General features: G+C 40.7%; 5 protein-coding genes and 1 long non-coding RNA gene across 9 annotated transcripts; 3 read left to right on the forward strand and 3 right to left on the reverse strand.

Moving 5' to 3' along the window:
* The first annotated feature begins 438 nt into the window (after positions 1-438).
* Positions 439-5,947, forward strand: LOC138134422 (transcription elongation regulator 1). 2 transcript variants are annotated; one of them, XM_069052683.1, is made up of 11 exons: positions 439-703; positions 754-1,183; positions 1,248-1,488; positions 1,539-1,973; positions 2,014-2,299; positions 2,353-2,603; positions 2,652-3,012; positions 3,090-3,240; positions 4,556-5,086; positions 5,137-5,427; positions 5,483-5,947. In XM_069052683.1, exons 1-11 carry the CDS (start codon positions 555-557, stop codon positions 5,780-5,782), a joined length of 3,426 nt encoding a protein of 1,141 aa, XP_068908784.1. In that variant the 5' UTR covers positions 439-554; the 3' UTR covers positions 5,783-5,947. The 2 variants fall into 2 exon arrangements, with proteins under 2 accessions (XP_068908784.1, XP_068908785.1); XM_069052684.1 differs by having other exon boundaries at positions 2,026-2,299.
* A 437-nt stretch (positions 5,948-6,384) lies between these two features.
* LOC138134423 (uncharacterized) lies at positions 6,385-7,801 on the forward strand. The gene is made up of 2 exons (XM_069052685.1): positions 6,385-6,541; positions 6,645-7,801. The coding sequence occupies exons 1-2, from the start codon at positions 6,463-6,465 to the stop codon at positions 7,778-7,780; spliced, it is 1,215 nt and encodes a 404-aa protein (XP_068908786.1). The 5' UTR covers positions 6,385-6,462; the 3' UTR covers positions 7,781-7,801.
* A 369-nt stretch (positions 7,802-8,170) lies between these two features.
* Positions 8,171-10,150, reverse strand: LOC138134425 (uncharacterized). The gene is made up of 3 exons (XM_069052686.1): positions 9,824-10,150; positions 8,526-8,865; positions 8,171-8,456 (listed from the first exon to the last, which is right to left on the reverse strand). Exons 1-3 carry the CDS (start codon positions 9,956-9,958, stop codon positions 8,362-8,364), a joined length of 570 nt encoding a protein of 189 aa, XP_068908787.1. The 5' UTR covers positions 9,959-10,150; the 3' UTR covers positions 8,171-8,361.
* Positions 10,151-10,208: 58 nt separating this feature from the next.
* LOC138135718 (uncharacterized) lies at positions 10,209-14,717 on the reverse strand. The gene is made up of 6 exons (XR_011161064.1): positions 14,580-14,717; positions 13,976-14,043; positions 13,858-13,920; positions 11,029-11,382; positions 10,606-10,981; positions 10,209-10,407 (listed from the first exon to the last, which is right to left on the reverse strand). It is a non-coding gene; the product is annotated as an uncharacterized lncRNA (long non-coding RNA).
* LOC138135709 (protein FAM184A-like) lies at positions 11,856-19,684 on the forward strand. Of its 3 annotated transcripts, none has more exons than XM_069054535.1 (9): positions 11,856-12,198; positions 16,402-16,553; positions 16,690-16,824; positions 16,875-17,764; positions 17,817-17,994; positions 18,151-18,315; positions 18,366-18,678; positions 19,063-19,206; positions 19,253-19,684. In XM_069054535.1, exons 1-9 carry the CDS (start codon positions 11,993-11,995, stop codon positions 19,593-19,595), a joined length of 2,526 nt encoding a protein of 841 aa, XP_068910636.1. In that variant the 5' UTR covers positions 11,856-11,992; the 3' UTR covers positions 19,596-19,684. The 3 variants fall into 3 exon arrangements, with proteins under 3 accessions (XP_068910636.1, XP_068910635.1, XP_068910637.1); XM_069054534.1 differs by lacking the exon at positions 11,856-12,198 and adding an exon at positions 14,873-15,598; XM_069054536.1 differs by lacking the exons at positions 11,856-12,198; positions 19,063-19,206; positions 19,253-19,684 and adding exons at positions 14,873-15,598; positions 18,849-19,054.
* Positions 19,608-21,118, reverse strand: LOC138135713 (aldo-keto reductase family 1 member B1-like). The gene is made up of 5 exons (XM_069054541.1): positions 20,905-21,118; positions 20,442-20,726; positions 20,201-20,395; positions 19,793-20,148; positions 19,608-19,743 (listed from the first exon to the last, which is right to left on the reverse strand). Exons 1-5 carry the CDS (start codon positions 20,974-20,976, stop codon positions 19,695-19,697), a joined length of 957 nt encoding a protein of 318 aa, XP_068910642.1. The 5' UTR covers positions 20,977-21,118; the 3' UTR covers positions 19,608-19,694.
* Between the last annotated feature and the right edge of the window lie 94 nt (positions 21,119-21,212).

The following is a 21,212-nucleotide window of genomic DNA, read 5'->3' on the forward strand; positions in this document are numbered from 1 at the left end:
ATCCACGTCAACACGTCAATCAACAAGATCGGGATGTAGTGTGTACACCCTGTATAAAAAAAATCGAAAACAGCGGATGCTTAATTGCAGGAAAAACTAATTTAGTTTCTTTCGTTATTAGGTCATTATTGTAAAAAAAATTTAACGCTGAGGAAAAGAAAAAAGTTCAAAATTATTTAATACGAGAATGTTATTTAGTTCTAAAGTAAGCACTGGTGTATGTTGGGTTGCGTTTCAAGACAATTTCTCACGATTATTAATATTGTTTATAGCAATTTTAGAAAAAGGAAAAACTAAACATTTTAACTATAAAACTATCAACAGTATGAACCAAGAATTGTTTTTTTTTTGAGATTTTTTTCAAAAATACTCTACAACTTTGGGGAAATAATGATTTTCGGTTGGTCACCATGTCAACAACAAACAACCATTTTGCGTATGCGCAGAAGCGTCAAATTAGGTAAAAATACGAGAAGTGATTTTATGGTCGCCATTTTAAATCAAACAAATTTACACTTCTATGGAAAAAGTTAATTAGAGTAACTGAAATCAAAATGGAAGAGACTGACGTCGCCATGGAGTACGACGGTGCTGACGTCGATGGCGTCGCGCAGGAGGAGTTCGAGGAAGACGGGGGCTTCGAAAACGACATCGAGCTGGGGGATGATTTCCAAATGCGCGGACGAGGACGTGCAGGGTTCAGGTATTCAAAGGCAAACACTAGACAAATATCATAACGAATGTCGATTTTAGGGGGCGAGGACAACCCCGCGCTTGGCCCGGCCCACCAGGTCCTCCCGGTCCGCGCGGCGAAGTACCGCCCAGATTTCGCGGTAGAGGTTTCGGTCCGGGTGGCCCTCCTCCATTTAGAGGTCGCGGAGGTCCTCCACCACCAATGTTTGGCAGGGGAGGCCCTCCTAGGAACCCACCTCCAGGACCTGGCTTTAATGGACCTCCAAATTTCAATGGACCTAATTGGGGAGGTCCAATGGGACCTCCAGGTACTATGGGTGGACCCCCAAGTATGATGGGACCTGGACCCAACGGGCCGCCGTTTGGACCGCCAGGAATGATGGGTGGACCTCCAAATATGAACAGTGGACCTCCAACTATGGTGACGCAGAGCGGGGCGACCCCTAACGGACCCGGGCAGTTTCCACCGATCACGCAAAATCCCACTACAGTAAGTCAGAAATTTTTTTTGGTATTTTTTCATTTAAAAAAAATCGTTTTTTGAATATTTTTAGGGGTTAGATGCAAATAGTGAAATTTGGGTAGAGACTAAAACAGCAGAAGGCAAGTCTTATTTTTATAATGCTCGTACTAGAGAAACCACTTGGACTAAGCCAGAAGGTCCTAATGTAAAAGTAATCTCTCAGGATCAAGTGGAAGCAATGGCGCAAGCAGCTACTACAGGTTTAGCACAAGGGACATCTACTGCAGCCCAGGCAGCATTAGCGCAGGCTAATGTTTCAAATAAACCTGAAGGTAAGATAATGACTGACAAAACGCGGTGAATTACAATTTTAAAAAATCAGTTGAGAATGAAGAAGGTAAAGGCGACAACAAACAACAGACGCCAGCTGCGAACGCGATGCAACAAAACATGTTGGCGGGACCTCCGCCGGGTATGCCGCCTTTCGGAGGTCCTCCAGGTCAGTTTGGAGCTCCACCGTTCGGTTTGCCGCCGCCGGGATTCCAGGGGACGTGGCCGGCACCCGGACAAGCGTCTTGGCCAGCGGGTCCACCAGGTGCTGCTCCGTGGGGTATGCCGCCAGGTCTTCTTACAGGTTTGCCAGGTGCAATGCCGGCTATTGACGAAGCCGCTGTTCTGGCGAAAGTAGATCCAGAAATCATCGGCAAAGCGGCCGAATGGAGCGAACACAAATCACCAGACGGAAGATTTTATTACTACAACGCCAAAAAAGGAGAGTCGGTTTGGGAGAAACCACAACCGCTTAAGGACCTAGAAAGTGCGTTGGTAGTAACAGTTTTAAAATTTATTGTAAATAGATATTTTCATAGCTGCAAAATTGGCGGCCGCTCAGGGGGTGTCGACGAGACCTGGAAGCGACGTTGTGATCGCAAACACCGAAACAGGTAAGGCAAATGCCGCAGCAGTGCAAGTCGCCAATGGAGAAGTGGTCAAAGACGGCTCCAACAAGGAGGAGGACGACAAGTTGAAGAAACTGCAAGATGAGTCCAGAAAAAAGAAGGAAGAAGAGGAAAAAACCAAGGAGGTCAAGAGTCAGGACAAATCCAGACCAGTGTCGAGCACGCCAGTTCCTGGGACGCCATGGTAATCAATTAAAATCGCGTCATAACGTTTCCAACACGTCTTTCTGATGTTAGGTGCGTCGTGTGGACGGGAGACGGGCGCGTTTTCTTTTACAATCCGTCATCCAGGACTTCCGTGTGGGAGCGTCCTGACGAGCTGTTGAAAAGGACAGACGTGGACAAAATGGTGTCTACACCTCCAGACGCTGTAGGAACGCCAGCAAAAACGGACTCAGCAGAGAGTCCTTCCAAAAAGCGAGCCTCTGACGAGAGCGAAAGCGAAGAAGAAACCCCAGCTAAGAAGCCTAAGAAAGAAGAGACTACGAGTAAGTTGTTAATAAAAAAAATGACAATTGAATTAATGTCAAATTAAGGTACCAATGGTACTACACCGCAGTCGGCACGGAAGATCGACATCGGCAAAGAAGCGGCGATCGAAGCGGAAGTACGTGCAGCCAAAGAACGTGCCGTGGTACCACTGGAGAACAGAATCAAGTCGTTCAAGGAGATGTTGGCCGAGAAACACGTTTCCGCTTTCAGTACTTGGGAGAAAGAACTCCACAAAATAGTGTTCGATTCTAGGTATCTCCTGTTGACGTCCAAGGAGCGGAAGCAAGTTTTCGAAAAGTACGTCAAAGAAAGAGCTGAAGAGGAACGCCGAGAGAAGAGAAACAAGCTGAGGGAGAAGAAGGATGCCTTCAGGAAGCTGCTGAGCGAATCGCATCTGCACGGCAAGTGAGTAAACTCCCGTATCTTCGGTTTTTTTTTTGTAAACGTAAATTTTGAGTAAAATGTGCGTTTCGTCTGTTCAGGTCGTCCTTCAGTGATTTTGCTCAGAAGTTCGCGAAGGACGAAAGGTTCAAGGGGGTGGAGAAGATGCGGGAGCGAGAGAGTCTCTTCAATGAGTACCTAATCGAAGTAAGGAAACGTGAGAAAGAAGAAAAGAATCAGCGCAGAGAACAGGTGAGAATGTGATTGCGTATTTCTTTCCAAGAATAAATGAAGGTTAATGTCGATGGAACAAGTGAGGTGAATTTATGTTGCACCCGACTCGCTTGTTCCATTTCATTACAATATCTGAGCGTGATGGCTTGCAGTAACTTGACTGACTTGTCGACCAGCCTAATCGTTTTCTCAACGTGCTTAATCTTCATTTTTTAAAGGAAAATTACTACAAGCTTAGCAAAGAAATATTTCATAGGTTAATGGTAATCATTCTAATTTTAAAGTTATTTATATTTACTTATTATTACGAAAGTGATATGAAATGCTTTAATCACAGTGCACCATACTAAAATTATTTGCAGGTTTTCAGCACTCGGTATGTAGATATTGTGTTAGATTAATTTTTATTTATTCAGAATTACCGAAAATTGTGTTTTTGTCACAATTTTTATAACAATCATTTATAGCGCTCATTAATATTGTAGTAAAAAAAAAACAAAAGTTCATTAAGTGTTACGATTGTCGATTAATGAGCATGACAAATGGCTTATTGAACTATTGTTATTAGCTGATATATTACGGTATTTGTAACCAACCACAAGCCATTTTGTTTGTTTTGTGGTTTTTCTTTTTTTGTTCTTGGTTTGTGGTTGGTATGATTGCTCTTTCTATGCCTATATTACGACCATTCAAGAAACCCTATAACAGTGTTGTAAATGATGAGTCTCTTATCCAGCTTCATTACTTTTTCAAGAGATGTGGAGCGCGAGTGAAACACAGTTACTTCCGTTGCCTGAGGCTCGTGTGCATCGTGTGAGAGAGGTCATCCCAGGTGACAGCGCTCCTTGCCGGCAATGGGGCTAATTTTTATTTAACGGTACTTAACCTACAAGTTAGTTGTTAATCTTTTAAGAACAAAATAAGTAAAGTAATCCTCCTTAGTCAAAAATATTGCTATCTTGTGTACCAATAATAAATGCAAATACTCAGACAAACCGACAAACAATGTAATTTCTAGTTTCAGTGTGACATCTGTGGACCGAATTTTCAGGATATCCGATTTGTAAAACGCCATCAAACATATTTCAAAACATTTACGTCATTCTTGTGCGCTCTGTATCGGCACCAGTCTCAATTTGAGACATGTTTGATGCAATCGATTCATCATAAATGTCGCCACTTTTTTGCAGGTTAATTGATTATCAAACATTTTTTCTTTCAGATTAGAGACTCCGGCTGTAGCTATTAGATAACATACAAATAGTTTAGGAATAATAAATTAAATAAAACTACCGCTAACTTCGCCAATTTGACAAAAATCACATGTTTACAGGTAAAGAAAGACTTCTTTGCTATGCTTCGCGAACACTCCGACGTAGACCGTCATTCCCATTGGGCCGACGTGAAACGTAAAGTTGACTCTGACGCCCGTTACAAAGCGGTTGACTCGTCGGGACAACGCGAAGATTGGTTCAGGGAGTATTGCAAAATGTTAAAGGAAGAGAAGAAGAAAGCGAAGGAAAAAGATCGCGAACACAAGCGCGACAAGGAAAAGCACAAGAAGAAGGACAAAGATAAGGATAAGGAGCGTCACTCGAAAGACGACAAAGACAAAGAAAAGGAAAGGGACAAGGAGAAGTCGAAGAAAGATGAGGATGGTGAGGCGTCCAATAAAGAGGTCGAGGAAACGGAACCTGAGGAGACGGACGACGAGAGAGCGCAAGAGCAAAGAGAGAAAGATAGACAGGCTAGGGCTGAAGCTAGCTTGAGGGAAAGGGAAAAGGAAGTGCAAAGGACGTTGGCGACTCACATGAGGGACAGGGATAAAGAAAGGGAACAACACAAAAGAGACGAAGCTATACAGGTGAGTACAGTAGCAATGTGTTAATTTATCTCGAATGAATTTATTTTTAGCATTTCAACGCTCTATTGGCCGATTTGGTGCGTAATCCCGAACTAAGCTGGCGTGAAGTCAAACGCATTCTGAGAAAAGATCATCGGTGGGATTTGGCAGACTCTTTGTCAAGAGAGGACAAAGAGAAATTGTTCAATGAACACATCGAACACCTGTTGAGAAAGAAACGTGAAAAATTCCGCGAATTGTTAGACGAAACCCCCGACGTGTCTTTAACTAGCACTTGGAAGGAAATCAAGCGAATTATCAAAGAGGACCCCAGATATACGAAATTTGCTTCAAGCGAACGCGTAAGTTAACTTAAAAAATCTAGCTTGAAAAAAATTACACATGCATCGGTTTCAGTGTGAACGTGAATTCAAGGACTACCTGAAAGATAAGTTGATCACGGCAAAAGGACAGTTCAAAGAACTTTTGCAGGAAACTAAACTCATCACTCACAAATCGTTATCGAATCTTCGCGAAAATCAAGGACTTATGCAAGAAATCGAGGATATTTTGAAGAACGATAAGAGATATCTAGTTTTAGATCATATTCCGCAAGAGCGGACACAGCTAATATTAAATTACCTGGAAGAGCTTGATAGAAGGGGACCACCTCCGCCACCCACAGCTAGTGAGCCCAACAGGCGATCAATAAAATAGGTTATAATTGCTGTATTTATTATATCGACTGGATTTAAATGAGTTGTGTATTTTACATGGGTTAGATAATTCCAATTTATAACATTAGACGTTTGGAACTGAATTTGTTGTACAATTTTCATTTTATACTGTAATAGAAAAAGATTATACTTATCTAAAATTATACATGTTTGTTTTTATTCAAAAAAAAAATAAAATGGCGGGTTACCCATTGTGATCGGTTTATCGAATTCTGATAATATATAATTAAATTACACAACAATGATCCGATTAAAAACGTGTAATTATGATTAAAATATGGAAATGGACGATAACTGGTTTCAAACAAATATTATTCCGAAGATTAAAAACATCCTAAATAATTCAAGGCAAGAATAAATCCAAAACAGTCAATATTTATGGCGTACAATGCGACAGTCAAGTCAGTCAAAATTTGAAGAAAAGTTTCAAAAAATGTTTTTTTTTTTTGAGTAAGTGGTAACAATTTGATCAGCATTTAAAATTCTCGAGATCTTGAATAGCTGATTCTAGTGTGCACCGCTATGCGCTCTGGATAAATCTAGATGTTATCTCTTGCATTGAGTGTCTTGGAACAAAGCAAAGTCGTCACCTCACTGGAGGGGAAGACCTATAAAAACGTAGCAAGCAAAAATATTTTTTAGTCTAATAACTAAATAAACATGGTCGGGTTTGCCACCTTGCTAATTCTTGTGGTCCAAGCCACACTTGGCACATCTTTTGTCTTGACACCTAGAGCAGGTAGGTACACACAAGACATAAAACCAGCTAGAACCCGGTGATGCTTTAGCACTGCTGAGCATCACCTTTTCAACCCTTGTAAAAACATCTAACATCGTTCCAGGTTGCAGCATTTCTCCGTCAAACCTAGACCCCGAACCGATCATCGTTTCCGGCAACTTCCAGTTCCTTTACGCCGAGCCGGACGCAACTTCAATATCCCTAAATGCCGGCGAAACCGTCATAATTTCATGCCCAGGAGGTACACTGTCCGCGGGATCGACTAAATTGGACGCCACTGTGTCCGCAGTGTGCGAATCCGGCACAGAATTCACCATCGACGGCAAAACCGTCGATTTCAACAACATCGAGTGCTCTAGGAACCCGTTCCATACCGCTAGGTACACAGGGAAATCGTGCGAAGCTGGCGGCAAAGAAATCGAAGTAGGTTTCGTCCTAAGCGACGACACCTTTGCGCGAGAAATTCTTATTTGTTTCGACGAGGCAAACCTAAATTCCTTGTACTCCACTTACGACCTGACCCGATCCATCGGCAACCACGAGAGCGGTGTCGCCAGACCCAGCTTCATAGAAGACGACTTCTACAACCTAGACCGAAAGGTGAACGATTTGTACGTTCGAGGCGGGCAGCAGGCGACAATCAACGGGTTGTTGGGTCTTTCTGCCTCTTCGACCAAATACATCGAAGACAGCAGCGACTATTTTCTTTCGCGAGGACATCTCACGGCTAAAGCTGACTTCGTTTACGGCCCACAACAAACTGCTACTTTCCACTACGTCAACGCTGCTCCTCAATGGCAGACCTTCAACGGCGACAACTGGAACACTCTCGAAGCAGACGTGAGGGATTACGCCGAAGAGAACGAACTAGACTTGAAAGTCTACACTGGGACCTACGGAGTGTCGACGCTGCCTCATGAAGACACGAAAGAAGAGATACCTCTCTATTTGTATGTCGATGACAATGGCAATAAGGCCATTCCAGTTCCGGAACTTTACTGGAAAGTTGTCTACAATCCAGAAACCAAGCAAGGAGTGGCTCTGCTAGGTGTTAACAATCCCTACCAAACAGACGTCACGAAGAGTGTAATTTGCAAAGATATTTCTTCGCAAATCAATTGGTTGAACTGGAAGCCCACAGACCAAAAAGCTGGCTACTCGTACGCGTGTGAGGTCGACGATTTGAGAAAAAGTGTAACATATTTGCCAGAGTTTGAAGTCCAAGGATTGTTGTTGTAAATAAAATTTGCAAAATTCGAAGCTATTGTTTTCTTACCTGATAAAATTAATTTACAAAAGTAAAACAAAACAAAGAACGGCGATAACAGATTTGTAACAGAAGAACACTTCAATAGATAAAATCGTAGAATCGAGACAAAAAGAAATGTCAATCTAGATTCTAGATTATTAAAAGAGGCCCCAAAGGGTTTCATTCCGCCCTAAATTCTGAAATGTACTCCAGCCGAACTGATTGCACGTTTGAATCTCAAGAGAAAAAAAAAATTTATGTATTATAACTATAAATAATTGTGACAAATTCGTTGAAAAATGTTATTGGTGATAAAATTGTAAGATTTTATCAAAAAGTTTAGAGCGTCGAGGCCCCGAGGCCCCGTAGGGTTTGATACATTTGCAAACGTGTCAAAATTTTTTATTTATATTAATCTTGTTCAAAAAGTATAACGAATGAATATACGTATTATAGAAACTTTTAATAGAGCAAATTTTACTAACAAAAAACAAACAAAAAGGTAAATGTCCTGTTTGAAAAAAGTAGGTAAATAAAATACAAAACAGTTCATTTGTGTTATCACAAGATTTTACAATAGGTTAGCTTTGTAGCCCTTTGGCGTTTTCACAATTACAACTCCTACTCTTTGAGAATCCGGATTGTCAGATCTGCCAACAGGGGTACCTAGAATGTGCAAGTGTCCTGTTAGAAATTTTGAAAAAGCGCCACACTACTAACAAATACGAAACTTACGTCGCTCGTTACTTTTACGGTCTTCGTTGCTCATATTTTGTCCCGATTGGTCAGGGCAAAAAGAACTCTCAAATACCACATTCCTAAGAGTCGGATCCTGCTGTTCCGCGTCGTACCACAAATTAATATGAATATTTTTTAAATAAGACAAATTCGTTTTCCCATCTAGCACTTCTTTTCGGTAACAACTTGACACTTCTAAGAGAACGATGGCCTTATCTAACTCGTTTTCCGAAATCATCAAAGCGGCCTTAGCTTGGTACTTTTTTAAACCTGGGAACCTCATTGTCAAAGATTCGATAAGTTGGTTCCTTCTATTTTTTGATTTAAAATCAACACTCTGGAATGAAGGAAAACTATTTAATTTTTCTTAGCGGTATTGTTTGGAGAACGCTTTTCGAAACTATAAGAAACACAGCATAACACACATTCGCAACAGTCATTCCTTGCGAACAAAATATACCAATTCTAGTTTTTTTCAAAAAAAATTCAATAAACGCAAAAAATGAAAAACCGAACAAATAAGGAGCGCAACAATTATACAACATATAACTGCAATTACAAACCAAACACAAAAGAAATCTTAATAGATTTATTTCAAAAAAAATGTTGGGTGTGAATTGTTTAGTCTCCCTGGCGCCCCCTTTTTTTCAATTACTCAAGCGATGCCACTACTCTACACTAGGATAATTAATTCTTTGTTGCGGATTTTAACAACATTATCCTGCAGCTGTAAAAGCTTTACATTACATTATTGTTTATTTGTTACTGTTCATATTAGTGCAGTGGGAAATGATTACCTTGCTGTACCTACTCTATTACCTCATGATAATCTATTTCTTCAAAGAAAATCTCCACGTGAAGAAAACTTATTACAAAAATAATTCAAATGTAAGGAATTCAGGTGATAAAGTAAAAAACAAGTAAAACTTCTGGAAAGAATGAATTTCTAAAAATCTAGAATCTTATATCTCCTACCTTACTTTTGGCAGTTACAAATCATTCGAATTTAAATGCACCGACCCCGGCCACACGTTCACACATCTCGGAAACACAACTTTACACCCCATCACACACAATATCCTTGATTTAAGGGTGCATTTCTTAATGATTGCATCTTAAAGAAAACTACGAGTTGCAACCTTTAAAATATCAAGTAGGTATGGAAATATTTAATCCGCCGACTTGACGCGGTAAATTCAAAAATAATCGTTGGCTGACAAGTAAAACTAAGAATTTCTTATAGAAATCAGTATCAGATAAACACGAAATTTAATTGTATATGAGATGAGGATTACCTGTGTCGATTTCCGTTTGTTCCTTTGCCCACACAGCAAATCAGCGGGGTTTTCACAGTTTGCCGTCTGTGTCTTCCACGGGGCGGCCAAAACAGGGTTAAAAACTAACTTCTTGCCACCAGCATTCATCATCATCAATAAATATACACAATCAACAAATGTTCAACAAAGTCGGTACAAAACCGGAGAGGTTATGGTCACAAAAGGGTGATATAATTTAGGAAAACAAAACGCAACAACGCTCGATCTAACGTCTTCAGACTTCCATTGTTGCCTTTTTAATAACCGGAGTAGGGATGACAGTTTTCCGGTAAAAAAAATTCTCTGCGACTTAAAAAAAAGACTTGGTTAATCTTGTAATTAAGAAATTAAGTGTGGCTCTCACTTTGTTTAACATTTTTTAATAAACTTTTATTTCGTGGCAAAATACACAACATTTTCATTTAAAAAATCCTATTGAACTTGCGTTGAGTTCTCGTTGGCACATTTTTTAATCGTCGATAAGTCTTCTGCTTTTTCAGCAAACGAATTAATTACAAGCGAATCTGATACCTCTTGTTGCAGCTGGAGGCCCAGGAGCGGCTCTGAAAATATTGCAGGGACCTCATAAAAATTAACATTGCTGCAATGTGTTCAAACCGTTAAATAAAATTCTTGGTGAAAATCAATGAGTAAAAAAGTCCTTAATTGCTTGACGCAAAGAAATGTCAAACCAGTCACTCATACATATTTATTTGTTAGCTTCTGAGCTAGAGCAACAAGATGAGCAAATCTCAACTCACCGTCTCTTTTCTTGTCGCTACCATTTACTGGTCCTTTGCTGAACCTCTGGGATTCCCCTTTACTACACCCCTTCCCCATTCCTTCAACACCGCTACTATGAAAAAAACTCTTACAGTTCCGACTCTGGTGGTTCTTCTGAATCAGATTCTTCTTATAACACAAAAGTTTGCATCTTTTGGCGTACAACATTTTGTCAACGGCACAAAAGAAGTCGTTCTTGCACAGAGTTAAAACTGTATGGAGTGTTGCCGGATGAGTGTCGGGAAAAAGTTGCATCAATCGCAGAAAGTAGAAGAATTGACTGGAGGATTGTTGGATCGAGGGTAGCGGTTTGTCTTGAGATCTTGGTATGCCCAGAGGCATCTGTCTGTTTATCTGAAATGCAAGTGTTAATTCAGGATTAATCAATGAAAGCGGTATACCCAAGGATTGTTTAGAAAGCGGTTTGCTAACGACGGATCGTTCTGGTTGGGAGCTCTATTTTTGTTCCAAAGTGATGAATGATAAGGTTGGGAAGTAATCCAAGGACACAGAATCGGTTGCATTCGAAATATCCTCTGGTTTTTTTGTTCCTCCATCAGATGATACAAGACTTGTTCACATTTATTCTTGGATTCTTGGAAAAATCTAACTCTTCAGGGCACGTACGGATTTCACACAAGAGTCAGCAACAATTTTCGCTAATTGAATAAACAATATTTGTTGTTTTGCTGTGTTGTTGTTTATATTGTTGACTGTAGTTTTGACGTTTGGGTAACAAGGACTCTACGATTGCTCTGTAGGAATAGCAAAATATGAAAAACTACGTGGACTACAGTTTGAATTATTATTCTTGGCAAATGAAAAATATATTTAGTCCTTGGTTTATTATTAAAAAAATCTTTCTTTTTATTTTAATTCAAGTTTAATTTAAGTCTTGCCTTCAAACGTCAATTACATTGCATTTGGTAGATTCGTCTACAACTAGCACTAGATTTTAGCAGATGTAGATGTTGATGGAGTGTCAGTTGTTGAATCATTCAAGATTATGCATTACATCTGGTTGTAAAATATTCTGGGCGTAGTAAACTTTATTAGTGCGTGTTTTACATGTGTCGAAGCTGGAGATCTTTAAATAGCGCCCGTCTAAATGTTTTGTCTTTCGTTTAGCAAATCATGTCAATCGTTTCTCTTCGTGTTTCTTTTTTAATTGTTGATTTATATGTCAGATGGTACAGTATTTATACATTGTATTATCCCGACAACTGGCACTAAACGGCGACCGTGTCCAAGGCTCGCATGCTTGTGCTGCAAATAGCAGATATCTAAACGCGAAGTGCCAAAGACGAACGCGTCCACGCATTACACTTGTACTATTACGCTAAAGTAAATGTTCGCTATCAAGTAATGAGTTTCGTGAAGAAAATCTTCACTAAAATGAGTGGTAGTGAAGACAAAGATGACGATTTTGAAGAGGACGACGACGTCAGCGAGGAAACGTCGACGGAATCTTCGGATACGGGAATTTTCACTGGACTGAACAGTGATCTGGAAAGCTCCGGACATAGCATCGAGGCAGATTGCTCCCAGATATCCAATTTCTTTGGATATTGGTAAGTCGTCCGACATTTTCCTCAACGCCATCGCAATTACACAATTTTCCAAAATCAACAAAAAATATGTGTTTGAGAGAATAATTGAAAATCAAGCGCCCAAATTAGCAATTGATGATTATTTTTCGTTTTCATGAAGTTTATCTAGATTTTAGTACGTTTTGAGTTATTGTCTGATTTTTTTAAATTTGGTCAATCTGGGGTCTGTTATCAGTCCTAGAAATATGTCGAAATAATCGCCTCTTGAGCTAGAAATAGGGTGACCTATTTAATATAGGTTGTAGAAATATAAACAATATTGTTTAGAAAACATCCATAAATATTCTTTGGTATAGTGCGTAGTGGTAAAACAGTGAAAAAATCTCGTGGAGAAGTTTTTGCGAAGAAGCCTGGAGTGTGCTTCACACTCTCGTTTTGTGGGTGATGAAAATCTATTTCAGGCGTGGGTCAACGACAGATCAGACAGCAACTGCATTTTCCATGCAGCATCTTCCACGTTCATCCGTCAAAATTTTCATTTCACTCTTGCCTACGCTGCAAACGTGTGCGATCACGTCTAATTATGTCTCTGTTGACAGACGCTAAAAACGTCACTACGACAACTCCGAATAAGATTTCCGTACAAGGTAACAAAGACAGTCGAACTTTTTGACAATATGGGGCCGAGAAGGCGCCGACCGTGCCCAAAATAGTCACATCGAGGACTTTATGGACTTATATTGTCAAATAAAGTACAAATTTGCGCCACAAATGCTTCCTCGATTTGTTGGCAAAAGTTGAGTACCGGTCCAATTGAATTGTTTTGAAGGAGTTAATCGGTTTCCTCATTGTTCGTTTTGGTTGCCAAAGTTGTGAAGTGACCTTGGAAGGCGAGTGCAGGAAACTTTGTGCGTCAGATTAAATTTAGAACTCTTTCTGATAAACATATCCAAAACGGAACACCATTTTGCGTTGTTTTTAACGCGCGATCAATAAGGGTAATTGAAGATCAAGTTGAACGCTCACCAGACCACTACTTTTATCGGGTTAAATGTTTGAAGTAACTTAAAAATAAATTGATGAAGAGCGGTAGAACTTTTGGATGCAAAACAGGTGTCAGAAGATTACCACACATTGAGCTCTTGAGATCTAGCTCATTTCGGAGGTGAGTTGGGGTCGTTGTGTCTTGTTCTGAAGACTGAAGATTTGTCTGATCCTCAAGAAGCTAATATTTGACGAAATTTCAGAAATCTTTTGTTAACCAGGCAAAAAATCATGAAATATTTTATTTCTTCCTCAGTCTCAGTCTCAGTCTAATTGATGGAATATGATCTTCAAGAATTAATAAATTGTAACAATTTATTATGTCATTCTTCATTTATTCAAGCCAATTCAATTCTCCACAAATATTTCTCTTATTTTGGAAGTTGCTTTCTGAAATACTCTTGATTTATCACATCGACTTGGGAAAATGAATCTAAATCTGCGACAACGTGAAGCAAGACAAATCACTTCAATTTTCACTTAAACACTTAAGCCTGGCCGTCCTAAAAATATGATGTTTGGGTTGGACCCGACTGTCACTATTACAAAGTACTTATTGTTGAAAAATGTGATTAACTATCGAGAATTTCGAGCGGGTCCATCCTCCAATTTATAATCGCGCCTACGTAAACTTACCAAAATTCTGCTCTAAAATTAGCTCATGTGCGTGACCTTAACATCGTACATGCAAAAGGTGATCTAAAAAAAAAAGAAAGTAAGAAAGATCGCAACGACCGCGTGGCTTGAACGGAACTTGTGTTTTCATGCCACTGACGTCTGTTGGTGTTAAATATAACTAACTTGGATGAGCTTTTCAGATACCTAGAAAATAAAAGAGCTTATTTAAGAATTTCTTTTGTTTTTCGCACAGGATTTATGAGATGGGGAGCTATTTTTGCTTGGCGGCTACGCAACTCTCAATATTATCAAAGACGCAGAGATCTAGTTCCTCGAGAAAATTTATCATTTTACGATTAAAAATGGAGATGAAGACGTTGCGGTTGTTGAAATATGAAACCCAATTCCTGCATTCTTGGCCAAGTGAATTTACAATTATTAATGCTCTGGCTTATAGTTAGAATTGTTTAGTCAGTGACTCATAATAGTTTTTTGTGACCAGGGCACTTAGAGTCGGTGGCCAAAAGATAATTAGAATAGAATAGCTATCAGTAAAGTAAGACTAGAAGAACACAGAAGGGGGAGAAAAAGTGAAGAAGTTATTTTTGTTTGGTGTTGCAAGAGGTGTCGCAGGCATCAACAGGTGATGACTTGGATGCCAGCTTAAATGTGAATTATAGCTAGACAGACAGGAGGTGTTCCGCAACAGAAAGTTCTACTAGATTGATTGTTTTAATTACCCCTGGATCGTCCACCATTATCTTCATTACAAGGCCGTTCTATTCTTGCACGCTCTATTTCAATCTTCTCACCACTTCATTATTCCGATTTTCTTTCGGAGTTTGAAGTTGCTCTATTTCCAGCCTCTCCCCTCCAAGGCGTTGCCACTGGATTTTCCAAATATTTCTTGTTGCTTTCGAAACACGGCTTATATCCATCCCGGCGGTCCAAAAACACGGTCATTCAACATCTATGAGCAGACCAAACATCCTCTCCAGATAGGGAGAGCAAATTTCGTTCGAGAGCAGTAGCCACATTTTGCGGAAAGACGAAGTGAAGTGGCCGGTCTAAATTTAAATCCAAGTGAACGCAATACAAGCGAATCTTCAGTTGAGGTTTACTTATCGTCAAGTGACTTCATAGAAAACAGTTCGACGATCCAGACCATGTCCCCCCGACTGCGTTAGTTCCGCCCGACTTGCCGACGAAAAATGTTCAGTTTCTTCAAGCGGTCCAAGAGAGAGTCCGAGAAGAGGTCCCGAGAGGCAGACAAGGAGCGCGCGGCGTCCCCGACTCCGACATCAGATATGTGTAAAAATAATAAAGTCGACGACGCTGTCGTGCCGACGCCGTCGGAATTCGGCCAACGTGAAATTCCGACGAATGCAGTGTCCAGTGAAGTGACGACACTCGACGATAAAAACGACTCGAACGACACCATGTGCGAAAACGCGCCCCCCAGTGCGCCCTTAGGGACCTTTTCTTACGCGGCGGTGGCCAAGAAGGAGGTCCGCGGGGCCTGCGTCAAGCCCTGCGGACACGGCACCACGGCCATCTCCCCCAGAGTCCCGGTGCAAGCCGCCAAGAGGGACGTCTGCACTCCGCCCTCCAGCCCTAAACTGGACCTGAAGAAGGCGGCCAAATTCGCGGAACGACAGAACTCCGGTGACAAGGTCCCGACCCCCGGTACTGACGCTTTGGTGGAGAGTCTGGCTAAGTCCTCAACTCTTGTGAACGGGATCGACACCGAGGCCGAGAAGTACGTCCTGGTGATTGTGTAATTTTGAATCATAAGTGTTGGAGCCGGCTATTTTGGGGATGTTTGACGTGAAAACTGATTCAACGCGCCCACGTGGCCTCTAAATTTAGGAAATTTGAAGATAACACTTTTTTGCATCCGTGTTGCAGTTCTTCGACCAACGCGCAACATGTTATATTACGTCAAAAACCAATAGTTAAAACTTTGTTTATTTGGTTTATTTTTGGCAAGGCGTATTTGCAACCTGCGACTCGTCGAGATGCTAAAATATTGTCGTAAAATCGTCGCCCGAAGATAAATCTTTCAACACTTTGAAAAGTGGAGTCAATTCTATATTTCTCAATTTCTGGATATAATTAAGATTCTTCTCATCATCCGGAAGGACATGTGTAGGTGCAAATGTGACGTCAAAATCTTGCGCAATTTTTATTATAAGTTGTTTATAACGCCCTCTTTTCCAGACGGAAGTGACGCAGCTTTTATCCTAGATTATTTGTAAATATTCCCAGCACAAATGGAACCATCGATTCAAAAAATATATAACGAGAAAAATAATAAACAAAACAATTTATTTTTGTTCGATTTGATGGTTGTATACTTGGTTCGCGATCGCGAATAAATTCGATTAGCTCAACAAAATGGAGCTGAAAAAACATATTTTGGGTGTACAGGTGTTTATGGAGCTTAGACTCAATACCATTTAGAATATTTGTTGATTTTAAAACGTGTAAACGCCATAAAACGCCGAGTTTCACGACTAAATGATTTATTTTATAAATTACTCATTGAACGCAACATTTCAGGAAGAACCTGATAAACCAAGAGGCTAAATTTCAAAGTCAGCTGAATGATTTATCGAAGCAACTGTCGATACGAGATGCAGAAGCTACGAAGCTTCGCTTCCAGATGGAAGAACTCCAAAGAGATGTCTTCGCCAAATCTGCCGGAATGGATCGTAAGTTGCCCCGTTTTTCTTTAAACAGAACAGCTTCCCTTCTGCTTTTCTACCGATTTTTTCTCTTGCAACTGCACACGCCTAGTACATTTGACCCAAGTGTAAAAATCCCAGTTGGTAAATGTTTCAATTGCAGGACTGGAGACCGAACTCCAAGCTGCCCACAAAGAATGCGAACTCTTACGGCAAAGAATCCGTCATCTAGAAGCTGATCTAGAAGACTACAAGAGGAAAAATAATGAACTGTCTTCGGAAATTGTTGAAAAGTCAGGTAAAAGCAGGTCAATTTTGATTGGTTTATCGTGCAGCAGATGGTTTCAGAAAGGGTTTCAAGCTACGAGGCGGAGACTAATGCCAAGATAACAGAACTAGAACGAATAATAAAAAATCTTGAAGAGAAGATTGAGAATCTGGAAACTCAACTGGAAGCCATGAAGGAAGAGAAACACAAGTTGGAGGAGCAGCGTGGTGTTCTGTTGGCTGAACGGGACGTTGAGAAGAAGAAAGTTGACGAGATTTTAGAGCAGGCCACCACTCAAAAACAAGAAATCGAGAAGAAATGGAAGCAGGATTTCGAGAAACTTCGTACGATTAATATAATCAAAGAACAGCAATTGTTGGATGATTTTGAATGGAAATTGAGGGAAGTCCAGCAGACTTGTAAGAAGCGTATGGATGAAAAAGATCGAAGCATTGAAGAACGTCTGCAAGATGCATACAGAGAAGCAGAAAAGAAAATGAAAGAGGCGGAAAAAATGATGGAGAAAGTGGAAGCAATCAAATCGTACGAGATCGAGATAGAAAAATTGAAAGGATTAACAGTTGACCAAGAGAAGGCCATCAAGGACATGATGGACCAGCAAGAACAGATGAAGCTGGCCGAAAGCAGTCTAAGAAGTGAGACTAAAAGACTTAGGAATTTAATCGAAATGGAAAAAGAGAATATTCAACACATCCAACTGAAACATCACCAGGAGATTTTGGACAAGGAGAGGACCTTGCAGCAGACTCTTCATCAGAAGCGCACCGAAATAGCGATGTACTGGGAGGAGAGGCTCTTAAGGGAGTGCGGTCGGTTGAAATCGGAACTGGAGCAGATTCACAACGAAGAGAAACATTACGCCATGGAGACTGTGAGGAGAGACAAAGACGAAGAATTCCAGAAAGCTCAATCCGACTGGGACAAGCAGATGAAAGAGTGCCTGAAAGAGGTGGGAAATGTGTGTATTTGTCCATTTTAATATCAAATTAGCGTCTTTGCAGATCGCCGGTCTGAAACGAGCGCTCGTGCAGAAAGACGACTATTACCGCGCAGAGATGATCAGAACTCAGACAAACACTGATCGCGACATAATGGAGCTGAGGCGGTTGATGGACAAAATCGATATGTGCCATCACACCCGCTTCGAGAAACTGGTTCAAGAACACGAAACAGAACTGGGTAAACATAAATTATGCAACTGCGCTAACAGATTTTCTATCCAAAATTCAACAATAATTTACTTTGGTGTTTTCATTCGAAATTCCAACGCGGTCCAAGTTTAAAATAGCTTTCAGTTTGGGCGCGACTTTCACATGCTCAACTCGACTTTTTCAGAACGGATCAGTGAAGAAAGTGAACAAAAAATCAAAGAGATCGAAGTCAGTTGGCAGAATCAAGTCACTTCACTCAACAACACTTTAGACGCGGTGAAGGAGCAGATGGAGAAAGAATCACAACAGCAAATCGAGTCACTAATCGAGCAACATCGATCCGAGCTGGGTAAGTGGGGTTGAGTTTGTGGATCCGAAGAGTCAGAGTTTTGTTTGAAGATGCCCAATGGGAGAACCTTATTAGTCAGAAAAGCGAGGCCGTGAAGTTAGTCGAAGATGAGTACGTAACGAAATATAAGACTTTGGAAGAACAGTTTTTGATGCAACAAAAGTCCCACACGGCTAGAGAAATAGATTTGCTCAAGGTCATCGATAGCTTGAAGAACGAGCTGGGGAGCAAAGAGTCGGCGTTAGATGACCTCCAAAATAACGTGGATACTTTGGAAGGGGGTATTCAAGTACTGAACGGCGAAATTGCGCAGCAAGGTGACCAGTTGATCAAGACCAAGAAAGAAGCGGATCAAAAAATAAGGTAGGTAATTACTTTATTTTGCTTGCAAATATTGTAGGTCCTTGTATTCTAAAAATAGTCAGGATACTTAGCCAAGTGTTAAAATTTAGAGTCGTCCAGCATGATTGATGTACTTTCATTTTGTAAACTAATGGTAGCTGTACTAATAGAATTTATTTTCCCTCCCATAGATGTACTAAAGATCTGTCGACGCACACGTCCTTTCTAGTGCTTCTTTTCCCGTTACTGTCATGGTTCTTGTCCGATTCTTTCATTCAAACCATAACTTTCATCATTCTGTCGTTGTTTTGTCTCTTACAGTAGTAGCTAAGTTGTACTGTCTTTCTGCATGCATTTATTCCTCCTCGTGTGTTCCTAATTCTTTTTCCTTACCTGTGAATTCAGAGGTCTTCAAGAAACCCTCGCCAAACTCCAAGAACAGCAAGAGAAAGAGCGAGAGGCTTTCAGACTCAAGCTGATGGGGGTCCACAAGCAATCCCAGGAGACCATTGACCACTTACAGAGAAAGTGCCAGTGTCTTACCAAATTGTAAGTAAACGGTTTGTACTTGCTCGGTTTGACTCGCCTCTTGCAGGTTCGAAGAAGTCAGACTTCGCTACGAAAGACGAGAGTCGCGACAGGAAGACCTGAACATAATTTCAGACTTGCGGCAAGTCATCGCCGAACAAGAGAAAGATCTGGCTTGTTTGAACGAGGAAAAGAGGTACTTTCAGATGCGTCTCATCAGTTTGGAAAGTCGACTGGAGGACGCATCCGCCGACGAAGAGACATTTGAAGACGCCGAACAGCACAAAATCACTGAACTACCAGAACCTCCCAGCTACCCTCCCAATGGTCTTCCGCCACCCGCTTATCCCAGTTTTCCAGCGCCACCCACGATTTCTATACCGCCTACAATACCAGAATGTGATGAATGATTTTTTCTTACGTTGCCAAATTTGTAACTATTTGTATTATAATGTGATTGTATATAAAATACAAGAGAAAAGCAAAATTCACGGAGTTAGATTGGTGTTTTAGTATTCGTCACGGTCGGTGAAGGGGTGGTTGGGGTGGCCGGTGGCTCTGCAAATAGATCGAAAAATACAAAGATCGCTTCGTTTCAGAGACTTACTCCACAAAATGGCAGACTCTTCCGTTACAGTCGAACGTGTCAAGGTAGGCTATGTCTTCGGGGGTCAGTTGGAAGTCCCAGATGTCCAAATTCTCCTTAATCCGCGACTTGTTGACAGATTTAGGAATGGTGATGTTGCCCCGTTGGATTTGATACTTCAAAATAACTTGCGCCGGGGATTTCTTGTACTTGGACGCAATTTGTACAATTTTTAGGTCTTCTGTCAATTTTGGATCGTCTGGTTTGGCCCAAGGCCTGTCAGGCGATCCCAAAGGACTGTACGCCGTCACAACGATCCCTTTGGACCTGCAGAATCCTATCAGCTTCTTCTGGTTGAGATATGGGTGGCACTCAATCTACAAAACCACTATCCAACTCCCACAAATCAACGAAACTCCCACTACTCACTTGATTGGTCACTGGGAGAATAGTCGCTTTCTCCAACACCCGTTCAATTTGTCTCTTGTTGAAATTTGAAACACCGATGGATTTGGTCAGTCCTTTTTTGCACACCTCTTCCATAGCCTTCCAGGTGTCTACGTAATCCTCATCCCCGAACAAGTACTTGCCTGTGGCGTGTACAGGATACAAGTCAGGACCTGCCTGAAAGCTTTGTTTGAAAGAATCGACTCAGTTGAATTGGGTTTACTTTGAAAGCTGTAGGCCAGTGGATTAAGTACAAATCGAGGTAGTCGAGTCCTAGATTTGATAATGTGAGCCGAAGGGCAGGCTCGACCATGTCAGGTCGGTGCGAATTGCACCAGAGTTTGCTTGTGATGTAGAGGTCTTCACGTTTCACCACTCCTTCAGATACTTTGGTCTTGATTGCGTCACCAACTTCTTTTTCATTTCCGTACAAATGGGCACAGTCGATGTGGCGGTATCCGGCATCGATGGCGTCTTTGACAGCTTGGACCACCTCCCCAGGTTTGGACTGGCAAAAAATGGACAAGAAAGTTGCGTAATTTTTTATTATCAGTGTGTACAATGACGTAACTCTTATCAAGGTGAAAAAACTAATCCATGGTGTCTATGCAAACGAAAATATCTATAATATTTTTGACGTATTCAAAGAAAATACTTGAAGTTTTGAAAATGAAAGGTGTACCTACTTTCCAAGTTCCCAAACCAAACACTGGGAAGGTTTGACCGTTGTTGAACTTAACAGTTGGCACTTTTGACATTGTTGCAAAAAATGAAGAGTTACTCTTGAATAGCGTTTGTTATAATTCACACCGAATCTGATTTATATACACCAGTCTTAAATCGAGTGCAAGATAAGACTATTTATATCAATTTTCAGGGTCATATATTTGAAGAAAACGTTGATCGTTTGTTAATAGTAACTATTTTATTTTGTAAAGTTCATACACGTTAACATAATGTAAATGTATTTACTAAATAAATAAATACTGAAAAT

The sequence above is a fragment of the Tenebrio molitor genome, chromosome 7 (assembly GCF_963966145.1).
Source record: "Tenebrio molitor chromosome 7, icTenMoli1.1, whole genome shotgun sequence".
Taxonomy (NCBI): Eukaryota; Metazoa; Arthropoda; class Insecta; order Coleoptera; family Tenebrionidae; genus Tenebrio; species Tenebrio molitor.